The sequence below is a fragment of the Palaemon carinicauda genome, chromosome 19 (assembly GCF_036898095.1).
Source record: "Palaemon carinicauda isolate YSFRI2023 chromosome 19, ASM3689809v2, whole genome shotgun sequence".
Classification (NCBI taxonomy): Eukaryota; Metazoa; Arthropoda; class Malacostraca; order Decapoda; family Palaemonidae; genus Palaemon; species Palaemon carinicauda.
This window is the reverse complement of record NC_090743.1, coordinates 80865342-80883673: the sequence shown is the minus strand read 5'-3', so window position 1 is coordinate 80883673 and position 18332 is coordinate 80865342. Positions and strand designations below refer to the sequence as shown.

General features: G+C 48.0%; 1 protein-coding gene across 1 annotated transcript in view; it reads left to right on the top strand.

Moving 5' to 3' along the window:
• The window catches only part of LOC137658693 (E3 ubiquitin-protein ligase RAD18-like), a 297989-nt gene that overhangs the window by 87849 nt on the left and 191808 nt on the right, over window positions 1–18332 (top strand). Inside the window, exon 6 of the mRNA XM_068393684.1 lies at window positions 9692–9937. Coding sequence (XP_068249785.1) covers window positions 9692–9937 — 246 coding nt within the window. The remainder of the gene's footprint in view (window positions 1–9691; window positions 9938–18332) is intronic.

Sequence of the window (18332 nt, the reverse complement as noted above, 5' to 3'; positions counted from 1 at the left end):
TGAAGGAGGAAGGTTCTCGGGACTCTTCTTCCGCCGCCCAAACCCCCTCCGAAGCTCCCCCTCGTCCGCCTCCTAAGGAGAGTCGGCCGAGTGGGAGCGCAGGCTCTTGTTCTGTTTCCCGACCTTCGGTTGGGGAGAGGGCGTCGCCTCCCATAGCGAGGCGGTTCCCCCTCCTCCTCCTCCGGGGGAGGTTATTGATAATGCCTTATCCAGTGATGATCTTTTACAGATTTGGTCGTCCCTGGGGCTTAAGGGCTTGCCCTCCAGGGTCGCTCTTATTGACCTTGTCTCGTTGGGGGCCGCTGTTAAGCAGTCGCCGGCTGTAGCAGAGGTAGACCCTCTGTCTATTGTCGACATCGTGGTGACAGAGGCCTTCGACGTGGCTGGGCAATCCGCTGCAGGTGCTGTTGCGGGTGATGGTGCTAAAGGCTCTCCTCCTCCTTCCGTACATCCTTCGAAGGGGGAAGTGAGTCCTTCGGTCTCGGCTTCTGCTCAGCTTCCTTCTGAGGGAAGTGCTTTGACGGAGACTCCCCTTCGGAGGACCGATGGTCCCGACGATCTTCCCCGAGGCCGCCTCCGCCGTAAGGCTCACCGTCCGCTACGCCACAAGGGCCTCCCTTCCCCTTACAGGGGGACTAAGATTCGCCTCTTTGGGTCTTCATCCTCCGGGGGGGGACTCTCCTCGTCAGCCTCAACCTACAGTTCCGCCTTCCTTGAACCTCTCTTCAGACCGCTCACCATCTCCTGCCAGATCTTCGCCTTCTGGAGAACTCGTCACCCGACGGGCAACGGTCCCTTCGGGGCTAAGGGATCCTTCCCTTACGCGAGCAGTGCTAGCGCACAAGCGCTCTCCTGCTCGCCAGCGCTCTCCTGACCTTCAGCGCTCTCCTGCTCGTCGACGATCTCCTGCTCGTCGACGATCTCCTGCTCGCCGACGGTCACCTGCTCGTCGGCTCTCTCCTGATGTTCGCCCCCTCGCCAGCGCTCTCCTGCTCGTCTGCTCTCTTCCGAGCGTCAGCGCTTATTTGAGGACCATCGCCCTGCGGTCTCTGACCACCCTTTAGTTCCTGCTGAGCTCCCTGCTCACCATCTGCCTGGTCCTGTGGCTACGCAACATCGTGCTGCGCGTGTGTCAAAAACACATGTTCGCCAACGCGCCAGCGATCTCCCAGTTCCTGCTCGTGAACGTGCCGCGCCACCTGTCCTTTCACATGACACGCGTCGACCTTCTGCTCGCCAGCGATCTCCAGCTCGCCTGCGATCACCTACGCGCCAGCGATTACCTCCTCGCCAGCGTTCACCTGCTTGCCAGTGCGCACAGGCGATCTTAGTATCGCCTATTCAACAGCGACAGCTAGCGCGCCAACGTTCTCCAACGCTCCTGAAGGAACATGGTTCGCCAGCTTCTAGCTCGTCATCGCGCGATCGCCCGCCTGCGCATGCTGCTCGCCATCGCTCGCCCCTGCACGATCGCCCTCCTGCGCATGCTGCTCGCCATCGCTCGCCACTGCACGATCGCCCTCCTGCGGATGCTGATCACCATCGCACCCCATCACGCGATAGCCCACCTGCGCATGCTGCTCGCCATCGCTCACCATCACGCGATCGCCCTCCTGCGCATGCTGCTCGCCATCGCTCGCCCCTGCACGATCGCCCGCCTGCGGATGCTGATCACCATCGCACCCCATCACGCGATCATTCACCTGCGCATGCTGCTCGCCATCGCTTGTCATTACGCGGTCATTCACCTGCGCATGCTGCTCACCATCGCACGCCAATGCGTCGACATGCCACATCGCGCCATCGCCAACTTGAGCGACTGCACTCACCAGCTCGTCATCGATCGCCCGTGGATCTACATCGCCAGCGATCTTCCTCACCTACGCGGCAGCGCGTTCCCTCGCCGTCGCGCCAACGCTTGCGTTCGTCGCCTTGGACACACGTTCATTTACCTGCCCACCCTCGCGCCCACTTGCCTGCGCGCCCGCGCGACCGCTCGCCTGTGCGCCCGCGCGACCGCTCGCCTGTGTGCCCGCGCGACCGCGCGATTATCCACCTGCGCGCCCGCGCGATCGCTCGCCTGCGCTCCCGCGCGATCGCTCGCCTGCGCTCCCGCGCGATCGCTCGCCTGCGCTCCCGCGCGACCATTTGCCTTCGCGCGACCATTTGCTTTCGCGCGACCATTCGCCCTCGCGCGACCATTCGCCCTCGCGCGACCATCGTTTGCGGGGAATTCCGCAGCCGGTGGTAGCAGCAGGAATGCGTGCTTCTAGACGGCACTCGGGATCACCTCCATCCAAACTTAGGTTGGTAGTGCAGGACGAGGAGAGGTTAGTACATCATTCTTCCCCACCTTCTTTTCAGGCAGGTACCGTCGTCTCCACTCCAAAGGATCGCCCGATCCCTTTCCCTTTAGCGAGGATTTCGGACTCTGTGTCCTTGGAGCAGCAGACTTGGTTTGGTCCTCTGGCACGGGCGTTAGTGAGGGTTATGAAACCAGCACTCGCCGGCCAGGGTAACAAACCAACGGCTGTCTCTCCTACGCTAAAGAGAAAGAGAGGAGTGGACTTCGTGGTGACTTCCCCCAGGGTGAAGTTTGTTCCCAAGAGGTCGGTCGCGAAGGTCCCTTCTCCTGCACGAGTACTCTCTCCTTCTCCCGTGGACGAGGCCTTTCCGTCCTCAGGGGAGTCCAGTGGGGCGGTAGTCTTCCCCTCGGCACCAGGGGGGGAGACTTCGCTTCAGGCAGGAGATTCGTCTCGTGAGGAAGGGGCCCCTCGAACCTCGTTGTTGGGATCCTGTATCCCTCCCAGGAGGGAGTCCAAGGATTCCAAGACCGTCCCTAAATCCTCTGCAAGGATTCGTCAGGAACCCACGACTACCCAGGGGAATGTCCATGTATCACCCCAGGAAGAGATTCCTGGGGCAGAAGACTTAGCTGCTAGCCCGCAGGGAGGAGAATAGCAAGAATCCGAACATGCCTTCTGGCAGGTCCTAAGCCTGATAAGGCAACTTAAAGGGCTTACGGATCCAGTCATCGCCCCCCGTGAAGGCAAAGACACGATTCTGGATGAAGTGTTTGACGTTCGGAAGGCCCCTAAGACCAGTGCAGCTCTGCCCTGGTCTCGGGGGCTGAAGAGTGCCAGGGCTAGGGCCAACGCTCAGCTCGCACTTCTTGCCTCCTCCAGTCGTTCCACTGCCGGGAACAAGCTCATCCCTCCTCGCCTCCAGCAGAGGAGGTATTTCGAGATCCTGGGTGAGCACAACCTCGCTCTTCCTCTCCATCACTCTGTGGAGGAGCTGACGAAGGGAGTTCCCCTTGAGAAACTCTCTGCCCGGCAGGTGTCGTTCTCGGCGGCAGTTTCGTGGCTGGACTTCTGGCTAGGATCTCTGGGCATCCTATTGCGATCGGAGGACTTGTCCAAGGAGACCAATAGGAAGGCCCTGGAGACCTTCTTGCTCTCGGGCACCCGCTCCATCGAGTTTTTGGCGCACCAGGTTACCACCCTGTGGGCCAACTCGGTGTTGATGCGTCGCGATGCTGTGTCCGAGAGATTCCATCCGAAGGTCCCCGCCGTAGATGTGTGTAGACTCCGACATGCTTCCCTTCTGGGGGAGAGCCTGTTTGAGTCTCAAGACATGGAGCGAACGGCTGAGAGGTGGAGGAAATCCAACACGGACTCCCTCCTCCACAGGGCCCTTACAACTCGGCCCTATAAGCCTCCAGCCCCGCCACAACAGCAGCAACAGCCTCGTAAGGCTCCCAAACAGGCACTGGCAGCTAAGAAGGTGGTGTCTAAGCCCCAGCCCTTTCCAGCCAAGGCCAAGAGGGGCGGTAATTCCTCCAGGGGAGGCAAGACTCCTAGGGGTGGCCGCCGCGGCCGCAAGCCTTAGGGGTGGCAGTCAACCCGCATGTCCACCTGTGGGGGGATGCCTTCAGCGTTGCGTCCGCAGGTGGCAGCAACACGGGGCCGATGCTTGGACGGTCTCTGTGATCGGCCAAGGATATCGCGTCCCGTTCACAACATCTCAACCTCCCTGACAGCGAATCCAGTGTCGTTGAGCTCCTATGCCACTGGATCGGCAAAGGGGCTGGCCCTTCAGGCCGAAGTCGAGACCATGCTCGAGAAGGGTGCTCTCCAGGAGGTCGTGGACGGCTCCCCAGGCTTCTTCAGTCGACTCTTTCTTGTAGAGAAGGCTACTGGAGGCTGGAGACCCGTCATCGATCTCTCAGCTCTAAACAGGTTTGTCAAACAAACCCGGTTCAGCTTGGAGACAGCAGACACGGTCAGACTTGCGGTGAGACCACAAGACTTCATGTGTACACAGGATCTAAAGGACGCGTACTTCCAGATCCCAATCCATCTGTCTTCCAGGAAGTACCTGAGATTCTGCCTAGACAACAAGATCTACCAGTTCAAGGTGCTGTGTTTCGGTCTCTCCACAGCTCCTCAGGTGTTCACCAGAGTGTTCACCCTGATTTCATCTTGGGTGCACAGGAACGGCATTTGTCTCCTTCGTTACCTGGACGATTGGCTGATCCTAGCAGACTCGGAGTCGACCCTTCTTCGGCACCGAGACAGGCTTCTGGATCTTTGCCAGGATCTGGGGATCGTGGTAAACCTCGAGAAGTCCTCTCTGCAGCCGTCCCAACGACTGGTTTATCTAGGCATGCTAATAGACACCAATCTCCACAAAGCCTTTCCATCAGACGACCGGATAGCAAGGCTGAGGAGGGTGGTGGAACCCTTCCTCAGGCGAAAAGAACTCCCCGCCCAATTGTGGTTGCGTCTCTTAGGCCACCTATCCTCACTGGCCCATCTGGTTCCAAACAGCCGTCTCAGGATGAGATCCCTTCAATGGCGGCTCAAGTCCCGGTGGAATCAAGGATCCGATTCTCCGGAAATTCTGATCCCAATGGGGTCTCTGGAACAGATGGACTTGCGGTGGTGGCTGGCCGACGAGAACCTGCGGAAGGGAGTGAGTCTTCTCGTCCTCCCCCCGGAATTGACTCTGTTTTCGGACGCGTCAAAAGAAGGGTGGGGGCCGCACGTTCTGAACCAGAGGGCCTCAGGCCTTTGGTCAGAATCAGAAAAGTGCCTACACATCAACCTGCTAGAATTGAAGGCCGTCTTTCTGGCTCTTCAGCAGTTCCAACGGTCCCTGGCGGGTCACTCCGTGGTGGTGATGAGCGACAACACCACGGTAGTGGCTTATATCAACAAGCAGGGTGGCACTTTTTCGCAACAGCTATCCCATCTTGCAGTAGAGACTCTGAGGTGGACCGAGACCCACTCGATAACACTGTCAGCTCGCTTTATTCCTGGCAAGAGGAATGTGCTCGCCGACAGTCTGAGCAGGGCTTCGCAGATAGTGAGTACTGAGTGGTCTTTGGATCCTCAGATAGCCAACAAAGTCCTGACTTTGTGGGGTTCCCCGACTGTGGACTTGTTCTCGACAGCCTTGAACTTCAAGCTGCCCCTGTACTGTTCACCAGTCCCGGACCCCAAGGCACTCTGGCAAGATGCTTTCCAGCAACGGTGGGACAACATCGACGTGTACGCCTTCCCACCGTTCTGTCTGATGAGAAGGGTGCTCAACAGGACCAGACTATCGGTCAACTGTTCCATGACTCTGGTAGCTCCGCTATGGCATCACGCGGAATGGTTTCCGGACCTTCTGCAACTCCTGACGGATCTCCCAAGGGAGCTTCCTCCACGACACGAGCTTCTCAGACAACCCCACTCCGGCGTCCCTCACAGGGCCGTAGCCTCGCTTCGGCTTCACGCCTGGAGATTATCCAGCGTCTCCTCACGGAGAGAGGCTTTTCGCAACAGGTTGCGGAGAGAATGTCTCGGCACCTGCGAAGGTCCTCTGAGGGAGTCTACCAAGCAAAGTGGAGAGTCTTTTGTGGTTGGTGTCGTGGAAGGGGTATCTCTCCACTCGATGCCACTATTCCAGCAATAGCGCACGTCCTCGTGTATCTGCGAGAAGAAATGCGCTTTTCTGTCTCGGCAGTGAAAGGCTATCGCTCAGCCTTAAGCTTGGCCTTCAGATTGAAGGGCGTGGATATTTCTTCATCGCTAGAACTCTCTACTCATACGTTGCTATGAGCTTACCTGCCCCCAGTCGGAAGTGAGACCCCCTCCTTGGAACGTGGTTCGAGTCCTCAGGTCTCTTAAGAGACCTCCCTTCGAGCCATTATGCCAGGCCTCCGATCGCCTCCTGTCTTGGAAGACGGCTTTCCTACTCGCCTTGGCTTCGGCCAAGCGAGTTAGTGAACTTCATGGTCTCTTGTACGACATCGCCCATTCAAGGGGATGGGGGGAGGTAACGTTCTGGTTTGTCCCTGAGTTTGTGGCCAAGACTCAGAATCCTGGAGTGCCGGATCCTCGGTTCGACTCTTTCAGGATCGCTAGTCTCCGTTCTGTAACAAGCGACCCAGAGCAGCTGCTACTATGTCCAGTGAGGTGTCTGAGGCACTACTTGAAGAGAACGGCTGCAGTCCGTCCTCATGTGCGAGCTTTGTTTGTGAGCACTGGCAGGACAAAGAGGAGGGTCACCAGAAACACCATTTCAGCTTGGATTCGAAGGGTTATCCACCATGCCCTGAATCCTGACCCTCCTCTGTCACGTCGCCCTCGGGCCCACGATGTCAGGGGTATTGCTACATCCCTGGCCTTCAAGAGAAACTTCTCTGTGACGCAGGTACTTCAAGCTGGGGTCTGGAAGCGTCAAACGACCTTCACAGCCCACTACCTGCAAGACGTGACCCACAGGAGCCTCGATACGTTTTCTATCGGCCCTGTGGTGGCTGCACAACAGCTGGTCTAACCTCAGGCTCCTTTTTGGACAAGTAGCAGTAGGTTGAGGGCGTTGTTACCCGGTCTTAGTCTGCGTGAATGAAAGAGTATGTCTGACCCTTACTTCTTTCTTCATTCTCCCCTCTCTTGGGGAAGCAGCATCCTGGTCCTCGCATAGCTGACCTCGACCTCTGCAGGTAACCCATGCTTCTTTGTGCTCCTAGTATTAAGCTTAATACTGTTGTGTCTCCCATACCCTGACGAGGTGGTATGGGGAACGTCCTATCCTAGAATTCCCATCTGAAGGTCTCAAGGTCAACTTCATAGGACGAGTCACACTCTCCTCCTCACACTGCTTATGTAGGCCACTCGTTCGTAGCGATGCTAGGAACTTGTGAGGTACAGGGGCTCCCTCTCTCTAGTGCTGCTCACTGAGGGATCGAGCCCCCGGGCAAGCCGAAGTCAGTAAGGCTGGGGACTTTCCACCCTTCCTAAGGGGTAAGTCATCCTCTGTAAATAGCGTGGATTGTATTTCGGTTACGGAACAAATGACAAATTCGAAGATAATTTGTATTTTTCCTAACCATACAAACCTTAGCTATTTACACATATGTGCCCGTCGTCCCTGACCCCCAAGTCAAGTCCTACCTCTAAGTGAAGTGAAGCAAGTCACCGGTGTGTGGAGGGGGAAGGGGTAGCAAGCTACCCTTCCCCACCCCCCGCTAACTAGCGAGGGGGTAATTAACCCTCGTTAAAACTATTGGCTCGTCATTTCAGCTGCGCTAAAAGGTAAACCCTCTGTAAATAGCTAAGGTTTGTATGGTTAGGAAAAATACAAATTAAAAATTGGGGGAAGTGCCTTGGTATATGGATGAGTGTTGTCAATGGTACCAGTAGATTGGGTTTGTCTGTGTATTGTACCACTAGATAAGGGTAAGGGAGATTTGCATGAGTGTTGTAATTCAAGGGGTATTAGTTTGTTGAGTGTAGTTGGAAAAGTGTATGGTAGAGTACTGATTGATAAGATTAAGGATAAAACAGAGAATGCAATCTTAGAAGTACAGGGTGGTTTTAGAAGAGGTAGGGGTTGTATGAATCAGATTTTTACAGTTAGGCAGATATGCGAGAAATATTTAGCAAAAGGAAAGGAGGTGTATGTTGCATTTATGGATCTGGAGAAAGTGTATGGTAGAGTTGATAGGGAAGCAATGTGGAATGTGAGGTTATATGGAGTTGGTGGAAGGTTGTTGCAAGCAGTGAAAAGTTTCTACAAAGGTAGTAAAGCATGTGTTAGGATAGGAAATGAAGTGAGCGATTGGTTTCCGGTGAGAATGGGGCTGAGACAGGGATGTGTGATGTCGCTGTGGTTGTTTAACGTGTATATTGATGGAGTGCTGAGAGAGGTGAATGCTCGAGTGCTTGGACGAGGATTAAAACTGGTAGACGAGAATGACCATGAATGAGAGGTAAATCAATTGTTGTTTGCGGATGATACTGTACTGGTTGCGGACGGAGAAGAGAAGCTTGACCGATTAGTGATAGAATTTGGAAGGGTGTGTGAGAGAAGGAAGTTGAGAGTTAATGTGGGCAAGAGTAAGGTTATGAGATGTACGAGAAGGGAAGGTGGTGCGAGGTTGAATGTCATGTTGAATGGAGTTACTTGAGGAGGTGGATCAGTTTAAGTACATGGGGTCTGTTGTTGCAGCAAATGGTTGAGTGGAAGCAGATGTACGTCAGACAGTGAATGAAGGATGCAAAGTGTTGGGGGCAGTTAAGGGAGTAGTAAGAAATAGAGGGTTGGGCATGAATGTAAAGAGAGTTCTGTATGAGAAGGTGATTGTACCAACTGTGGTGTATGGATCGAAGTTGTGGGGAATGAAAATGACGGAGAGACAGAAATTGAATGTGTTTGAGATGAAGTGTCTAAGGAGTATAGCTGGTGTATCTCGAGTAGATAGGGTTAGGAACGAAGTAGTGAGAGTGAGAACGGGTGTAAGAAATAAGTTAGCAGCTAGAGTGGATATGAATGTGTTGAGGTGGTTTGGCCATGTTGAGAGAATGGAAAATGGCTGTCTGCTATAGAAGGTGATGAATGCAAGAGTTGATGAGAGAGGTACAAGAGGAAGGCCAAGGTTTGGGTGGATGGATGGAGTGAAGGAAGCTCTGGATGATAGGAGGATAGATGTGAGAGAGGCAAGAGAGCGTGCTAGAAATAGGAATGAATGGCGAGCGATTGTGACGCAGTTCTGGTAGGCTCTGCTGCTTCCTCCGGTGCCTTGGAAGACCGCGAAGGTAGGAGCAGTAGGGGATTCAGCGTTATGAAGCTTCATCTGTGGTGGATAACGGGGGAGGGTTGGCTGTGGCACCCCTAGCAGTACCAGCCGAACTCGGTTGAGTCCCTTGTCAGGCTGGGAGGAACGTAGAGAGGAGAGGTCCCCTTTTCTTTTTCATTTGTTTGATGTTGGGTACCAAAATTTCGGGGAAGTGCCTTGGTATATATGTATGTATATACATTAGATGTATGGACTAGATTAGTGAAAAAATACATTTTTATATAAGTTTTAGGTATTTTCAAGTTTTAGTTCAAGATAATTGTTTAGAATGGAAAATTTATATTTCACATGCAATCTGCAAAATGAAATAGTATATGATTTCTCAGTATCCAACCCATTAAAATTTTGAATCAACACGTAGTGTGTTGTCACAGTATCAGTGACAATGATTGGTTATTTTGCAAAATTTAATTCTTGCTTTGTAAATAAAACTAGGGCTATCATGATTTTACGTAATTACAAATGAACAATTGTGCTGATGATATTTGTGCAGAATATTATATGCTGTTCTATGTCATAAGGATTTTCCATATTGCTAATTTTACTATGGACTTATAGGTCTACCAAAAGCCCCAAATTGGGGGAGACTCCGAAGAGAAATCTTGCAAGCGCATCATCACAGAGTCCTTTGGTATCGTCATCTCCTGCAGGCAATAGTCGTCCTAGTAATAGCATTTTTAATTCAAAGTTGCTTGTTAGGTCGCCAAGCTCAATGACTGCATCGCAATCTTCTGGTACATCAACTTCTTTGTCACAGAGTGCTCGGCAATCTGTGTCAGGGCTTTTTTCTATCCTGGGCGAAAGGTGAGTGTGAATAAAGTTTGATAATGTAACTTTGTAGATTTAGCGTTTTGATTATTATACATTAAAAAGAGGCAAATTTTAATATCTTCCCAATAATTATACTTGTGTAATAGCCAAAGTAGGTAGCTTTTCTCACCTTTTGAAATTTTCGCTTGTTCCGACACCCCATACAAAGCCTTTTGCTCTTTATAGGGAATATATTTTCGGCGAAGCTGGAAACTAGTCATAAGACTTTTAGCGAGGTATAACTATCCACCGCTAGTTAGCTGGGTGGTAGTTGATGTAGTACCACCTCTGCTTTACCATCGGAGTGCAGACAGTTTCTCTTTCTACTGCTAACAAAGTGGCTTTTGACTTCTTTTTTTTTCACTGTTTAGGTGTGTTTGTTTTTTTATGGATCTCGTCGTGCGGGTTTGTCCTGGTCGTGAAGGTTGCCAATGCGGCACCTTCATGTCTGCCCTTGACACTGATCCTCATTCCCTTTGTCTGGCGTGTGAAGTGTGAAAGAGGTAATGGGCCTATTAAATCAATATGCACACGTTACCATTTCTCTTTAACTAAAGGCCAGACTCGGGCTGGAGGTACAGTAGGGTCCCGAATTATGCGAGAATTTGGTCAATCAATGACCTCGTATAAATGGAAAATCGTTTATTTCAAAACACACAACTAACAGAAATAATTCCATTGGGGCCATGGCAACCAGCAACTTGCCTATTCAAACGTGTTTACTACCCATTTCCAATACTTTCTATGTACTATACTGTATTTTTTGGGCTCAGGCCATGTCGTCCTGATGGAAGTTCCTTTAGGGTAGCTTCCTAAGGTATATTTGACCGGTGACATTCCCAGAGAATTTTACCTTAAGGTATCCAGAATTCTAACTCCTGGAGCGAATATCCCTAAATAAATCTTAATGGGATATCGCATAATATTAGAGGACATATTCTTGACACACCACATAGCTATCTTCACCCCGAACAGCATTAACACTTCGAGGGGTCAAAGTGGCAAGAAAACGAAAAACGAGAATGAAAGAAGAGCCGTTAATAAGGTACCTCTCCTATCTCGCTTTGAGCGTGTACATGATGTCACCGACGGCGCCATCTTTATTCCTTATCGCATAGCTCTAGTACTCGGTGTTTCCCTTGTGATTCTCTCGTATTCTTGGATTTATTTCAACATTATGATGCTTTCTCCAGCCTCTTCTGCCTCTGGATAGTTGAGTATTATCTTTACTGTGTATAAATGCAAGCTCTTGTCGTTTTGAATTAAATCGAAAGTGATATTAACGTAAACAAGAGCTGTTGCCTACCGGAGGCGTCCTGGACGCTGTCGCTCGCTATGCATGAGTCATTTAGTTAGCCAGAGCAAAGTTCCCGGTCATTATGCTTTAATAAATCTAGCTATTTAGCTTTCCTAATGGGAATTCTTTATATGATGCCGTTAGTAAATTCAGTTTCGGCGATTTAGGTAACCGATCCTGGCCTATGCTAGGCTTGGTAGCCTAGGAGTTTGGCTCTAGTACCTTCATGCATGATATACAGATTTCCGAGTGTTATAGATTTATTGAAGCTATAGGCATATTTATACATGTAAGATATTGTTGAATATTTATCTTCCAAGATTGTATACGAGAGAGTTTCGGTGATTTAGGTAATCGATTCTCACCGCGCCTAAGCTAGTAGCCTATGGGGCTTTAGTATACTTTCGCACACATCCCCGGTTGTTCTTATCTCCTCTGGAGACTAAGTTCAATCCCTTTTTCCCTCTGAGTTAAGCCTTAGGTTTAATCCTAGTGGTTTTAACTGAATAGTATTCAGGTATAACTATACTAGGGTGTTTCTGTCCTGAAACCAGAGTGACTGGTTTTGGGTTCGGGCAGAACATCAGAGTAATTAGTCTGGGGTGTGTATCTTTCTGGCATAGAGAATGAGATTCCTTTGCTAGGTTAGTTGCAGACACAGGAGGCTTAGCCTCCCTAGACCACATCCGAAGGTTTCTGTACGAGATGATTCCTTCTACTAGTGGTCTAGCAGACTAGTCCAGTGTTGTTATTCTTGGGCTGGAGAATGAGATTCTCCATTGCCTAGTGAAATAACAACATCAAACTTTGTTCTGATGTGGCAAGTATTGCTGACCTCCCTCCTTAATAGATAAACAATAGGCTAGGATGAGCTTCCTTAGCCGTTGGGGTAAATCTCATACTAGAACGGAGTTTGCAGGACCCTTATTCCCCTTCCCCCTCTGTCCTTAGTGATGGCCTAGCCATTACAACTCTTTGCCGTCGTTCTACATCTGTACCTAGTGTAGGTTAGGATGTGGGACTGGCTCAGTCCTCTACCAGCCGGCAGAGGCCTAACTTCTGTAGAGTGAACCCCAGACCTTCCTTGGTCTACCATCCATTTCTGTCGGTAGAGCCCGGCAGGCTATGGATAGAAGGAAGCCTGAATGTTACATTCTCCCCTTCCATATGTTTACTCTTTCTGGATGGAAGGCTGTAAGGCAGTGCCGCCTTATAGCCTTGCATCCATACTGTTTCACTAGTTAGTGTATTGTACCCCTAGCCCGGCTTAGCGGCCGGCAGCCGGGCGGGTGGAAGTTCTCTGGTTCTTAATTACTGCCGGCCGGCACAGGTATCAACTACCATTGCCGGCCGGCAACTGAAGCACACCATAAGACCTGCCAGCCACTACGATTAACGGCTGGCAGTCGGGTGCCGTTGTTTTCGGTTGCCGGCCGGCACACACACGGAAACCAGCGATTATTATTATTATTACTATCCAAGCTACAACCCTAGTTGGAAAAGCAAGATGCTATAAGCCCAGGGGCTCCAATAGGGAAAAATAGCCCAGTGAGGAAAGGAAATAAGGAAATAGATAACTGAAGAGAACAAATTAACAATAAATCATTCTAAATAAAGTAATGTCAAAAGAGATATGTCATATATAAACTATTAACAACGTCAAAAACAAATATGTCATATATAAACTATAAAAAGACTCATGTCTGCCAGGTCAACAAAAAAGCATTTGCTCCAACTTTGAACTTTTGAAGTTCTACTGATTCAACAACCCGATTAGGAAGATCATTCCACAACTTGGTAACAGCTGGAATAAAACTTCTAGAATACTGTGTAGTATTGAGTCTTATGATGGAGAAGGCCTGGCTATTAGAATTAACTGCCTGCCTAGTATTACGAACAGGATAGAATTGTCCAGGGAGATCTGAATGTAAAGGATGGTCAGAGTTATGAAAAATCTTATGCAACATGCACAATGAACTAATTGAACGACGGTGCCAGAGATTAATATCTAGATCAGGAATAAGAACTTTAATAGACCGTAAATTTCTGTCCAACAAATTAAGATGAGAATCAGCAGCTGAAGACCAGACAGGAGAACAATTCTCAAAACAAGGTAGAATAAAAGAATTAAAACACTTCTTCAGAATAGATTGATCACCGAATATCTTGAAAGACTTTCTCAATAAGCCAATTTTTCGTGCAATTGAAGAAGATACAGACCTTATATGATATACAGTAGCCAGTATTTTTACAGTATAATATATACAGGTATTGCTCGACTTACGACCTATGCGACATACGACTATTCGACTTTACGACCATTTTTTCAGGGTGATGACGTCACAAGTTTATCGGAAATAGGACGAATATTTCCTTGAAAATAATCTATTTTCTTGTATACTTATAAACTGATTTATCTTGGTAAATTATTATTTTCTTTTATTGTTAATATTCAGTATTTATTTTCAGTTAAAAATACCTCAAGAAAAGTTTTAATATCTGTCGATTTCATATTTTGTCTGGTGATGTCACATCACCGGCGGAAAGCGTCCGGGCAATACAGTGATTTCCTTCCAATAAGCTAACGATTAATATTAGTATTTCCATTATCGAAATATTAAATAAGGATACAAAGTATTTCGAGGGTCTGTATTGGTTGTCATGAGTACTACGTAGCGTAAATTTGACTGTACGCTACTTTTTTAATCTCTGATAATGGATCGATGTTTATCTAAAGAAAATATACTAAAAGGGCAAATATTTTCTTGAAAATAATATATTTCCTTTTACATTATAAAAATAAAATACTTTTGTTTGTTAAGTTAGTATTTTCTTTTCATTTCTTGCGAGAAACAAAGAAAATTAATTTACATATTTTGCAAGTCATTCTTCGTAGAGATTACTGTACGTCACGTGACTTGTGACGTCATGTATCTGGCGGAAGCGCGCTGACAAATCGAATGATTTCCTTTCATTGTTACCGAGTAATCTTATTACAGCATTCCCATCATCGAAACACCCAGTAACGATATCAAGTGTTTTAGTGGTCTGTATCATTAGTTATAAGATTAGTACAACTTACCGAAAACTTAAGAAAAAAAGTCTGATGACGTCATATTTCTGACGGAAGGCGAGAGGCAAATCAAGTGATTTCCTTCCGATGCGTTACTATTCCCATAATCGAATACATAGAATTTTTTAATAATTTTCAAAAAAAAAAAAAAAAAAATATGACGATACAACTGAATTAAAAGCAAAATACAGAGAGAGAGAGAGAGAGAGAGAGAGAGAGAGAGAGAGAGAGAGAGAGAGAGAGAGAGAGAGAGAGAGAGAGAGAGAGTTCCTTTTATAACTAATAATAAGGTCTATAAACGAACTGTATGGAAAATGTGATAACCTATAACATATTGGCGCTGATGTAATATGCATTATGAAGAAATTTCGAATGTCAAGAAAATTATATAAATCGGTGTTATTCGCACTATATATATATATGTGCTCATAATAGTAAACGGCAGCGTGACCTTGAGATCAGCTGATGCCAACCGAAAGTAAATCAAAAGTATTTGTTGATTATTGATATGCTCAAGAAATTGAAAAATAAAATATAAATGTGCTTTAATAAACCACAATTAAACGCAGTAATGTCTAATGAAATATAAAGGCTTAATATTGAATTAGAATACTGTAAGAAGCTTTAAAAATGAACTACCCGTATGCGATTGCGAGAGCGAGCACACACACACACAGAAAGAGCTACAACGATTTCGCATTATACCTAATGATTAGACGAACTGTATGGAAACTGATTTCCTGTAACATATTGGCGTTGATGTAATATTCATCATGAAGATATTTCTAATAAGATTTCTAATAAGTTAAGAAATGATAAAAAAATATGCCATACGTATGTACGCCATATTTTGATACGGTAGGTAGCGGCACTTTCAGATCAGCTGATCATAACCAAAGGTAAACAAAATTTTCAGTACTCGATTGTAAAATGCTTCCAAAATTGATAAATAGAATACAAAAATGCATTTATAGAGCATATGATATCCTATGAAACAAGAAAATGGAATAATGATAGACAGTAAGAAAATATTGACAAAATATGATCCAGATGATTGCTGAATCATAACGTATCAAAATAAATCTACGGAAACTTCACTTTTCTAGTTCGACATACGGCGAACTCGACTTACGACTCATCTCTCTGTCCCTATCTCTGTCGTAAGTCGGCGACTACCTGTACTGCATTGAGAAAACTATAGTATAGAGTATATTGTAACACTAAAGTTTTTTCCAACATACTTGGTGTTATCTTATACAGCCTTTTGTTGAGACCGTACAGTATAAAGAAAGTGAGCTCTTTCTTTATTAATTATTATCCTGTATATTAAAACTTTATACCATGGTGTGAGCTACACCTAAATTTCCTTTTTGGAAAATATGATGAAGGTTATTCTGGAATGAGAATTAACCTTAGTTTTAATATCTTGGGAGGTTACAGCAATTGGCTAGGCAGGAAATACAAGTATATGTCTTTCCTTCTTTCCTTTCTAGCTTGACTGTTATAAGCTATATATATTGATAATAAGTTTAATCCAGTGATATGTCTTAACTTGATACTCATGGATTCTCTTCTCTTTACAGGAGGACCATCCGAAGTGCGGGAGCATGTTTTGCAATGTCCGCAGCAAAAACTTCTGTGGACATGAGTTGTGCAGGAGGCACGCAGCATGCTCAGTCTCCAAAGGTGATCTCCGGTATTGGGACCCTCAGGTATGTACTGTTTGTTCTAACCTGATTACCGAGGCTTTTGACACCCCTAAGTCGGCGGAGTCAAGGGATCCAGCTAGGGAAAAGTTGCGAACCTGGGTGAGGGGTTTTCAGAAGAATACTTCAAGCGAGAAGATGAGGGCCTACCTTTTTCCTAAGGCATCTGCAGATGCAGTGATTCCTCAGCCTCATGAGGAGATCCCGACAGTTCAGATTCCGGTAGATTCTGAAGTTTCGGACGCCCTACAAGACATCCAACTGGACGATAGGATGTCTGAAGTGTCTGAGTACACCGAAAAGGACCTTCTGGCAGAACGCCAGGAAGAGGAGCTGACCCAGGCTCCTGATACTGAAGAGGAAGAAATCGACGAGGTGTTGGTTACATCGGTTCCGGCCCCAGAACCTGTTCTCGCAACATCGTCTGCTATCCCAGATGAACTGGGAAGGACTCTTTCTTCTATTGTTGAGATGATTCAACAAATGCAGAAGAAGAATGATGAAAGGGAAGCTGCAATGAAGTTGGAGATGCGTAGACTCGCAGCATCACGTGGGCCCCAGAAGAAGCTCAACGTGAAGGATCGTCCTTTGCGCTCGGATGCCAATCCTTGGAGGTATGCCGAACACATGCCAATGACAACTGGGAAGATTGTCATATCAGAGAAGTTGGGCTCAATTCCCTTTGAAGAAGTGGAATTCTGGCCCAACAAGGAGTCTTACCCGGACTGCTATGTCCGTCTTAGGAAGGAGCCAGCCTCAAAAGAGGAGACGGAGCTGAAGGAGGTCTTAGTCTTTGACCATAGTAAGGCACAGGTTTTACTAACGAGCTCAATGAAAGAGAGGGTCTTCACGAACTCAAAGGTCCCAGCTTTGAGTAAGAAGCATCCCTCCTTTGTGGCTTTTCCAACCAGAGCCTTTCCCTTTATGGAAAAGGGATGTAAGGCAGCCTTGAAGGCAGTTGAGGCAAGGAAACCATGTCCCTCTTTTGAGGAGTGCAAGCCGTTGTCCCTGACCTTACCTTTGGACCAGAAAGACTGGAAGGACGTTCACTTTACCTTCCCAGTCGGGAAGTTGGAAGCCGATATTGCCGGACGTCAGTTCGTTGAGGACCTTCCAAAGCTGTCAGAATTTCTCTTGCGTAGGGAGCAAGAGACAAAGGAGAGACTTGCGGCATCTATGTCCTTACAGATGACTCTGGGAACGATGGCAAGCGACCCCAAAAACCAAGACATGTTCATGGTAGTGGCCAAAACCCACCTGGCCACGGTAACAAAGAATCTCTACAGTTTCATTAAAGCTAGTAGAGCTTGTAGGGAGTTTGTGTTCGCCTCGAATGCGGTGAGGCACGAACCTAGGAAACTGATTTCCTCTTGTATCTGGGGTAAGGACCTCTTCCCTAATGAAGTGGTCAAAGAGGTAGTTGACAAGGCCGCCACGGAGAATAGGAACCTTCTCCAAAAGTGGGGCCTAACTCTTAAGAGAAAGTCTTCCCTGGATGAGGGTCCCCAACCTAAGAGGAAGACAAACAAGCCTAGGCTATCCTCTCGGCCAGCTAAGCCCTATAGACAGCAACAGCAGCAACTTCCGGCCACCGCGGTGCCTCAGATGGTGGCACAACCTCCAACCACGTACCAGCTGGTACCTCGAGCGGTGGCGACACAGTCGCCTCTGTTCAACCCAGCATTCGAAAGGCAGACAACGACCTTTCGTCCAAAAGCTAGAGGAGCAGCCAGAGGTTCATCTAGACGCCCTTTAAGGGGAAGGGGATTCAGGGGAGGACGCGGTCAAGGAGGCAAGGCCTCAGGTCCACAGAAACAAAAGTGAGATGCTTCTGGTAGGAGGGAGATTACATCTATTTCAGGATCGTTGGACCTTTGATCCCTGGACCCACAACCTAATCAAGAATGGACTGGGTTGGAGCTGGAACAGTACTCCACCTCTGTTCCCACAGTTCTTCCAACACTCTACCCCCGTCTTGGAAGAATATACTGTATTCGAGAACTCTTGGAGAAAAGAGTAATCCGAAAAGTAAAGTCCATCAAGTTCCAAGGAAGGCTGTTTTGTGTTCCAAAGAAGGACTCGGAAAAACTCAGAGTCATTCTGGACTTGTCGCCATTCAACAAGTTCATAGTGAACTACAAGTTCAGGATGCTGACACTTCAACACATAAGGAGCCTACTGCTCAAATGGGCATACACCCTCTCTATAGACTTGTCAGACGCTTATTGGCACGTTCCAATCAATCGTCACCTCTCCTCCTACTTAGGGTTCAAGCTACAACGAAGACTTTATGCCTTCAGAGCCATGCCATTC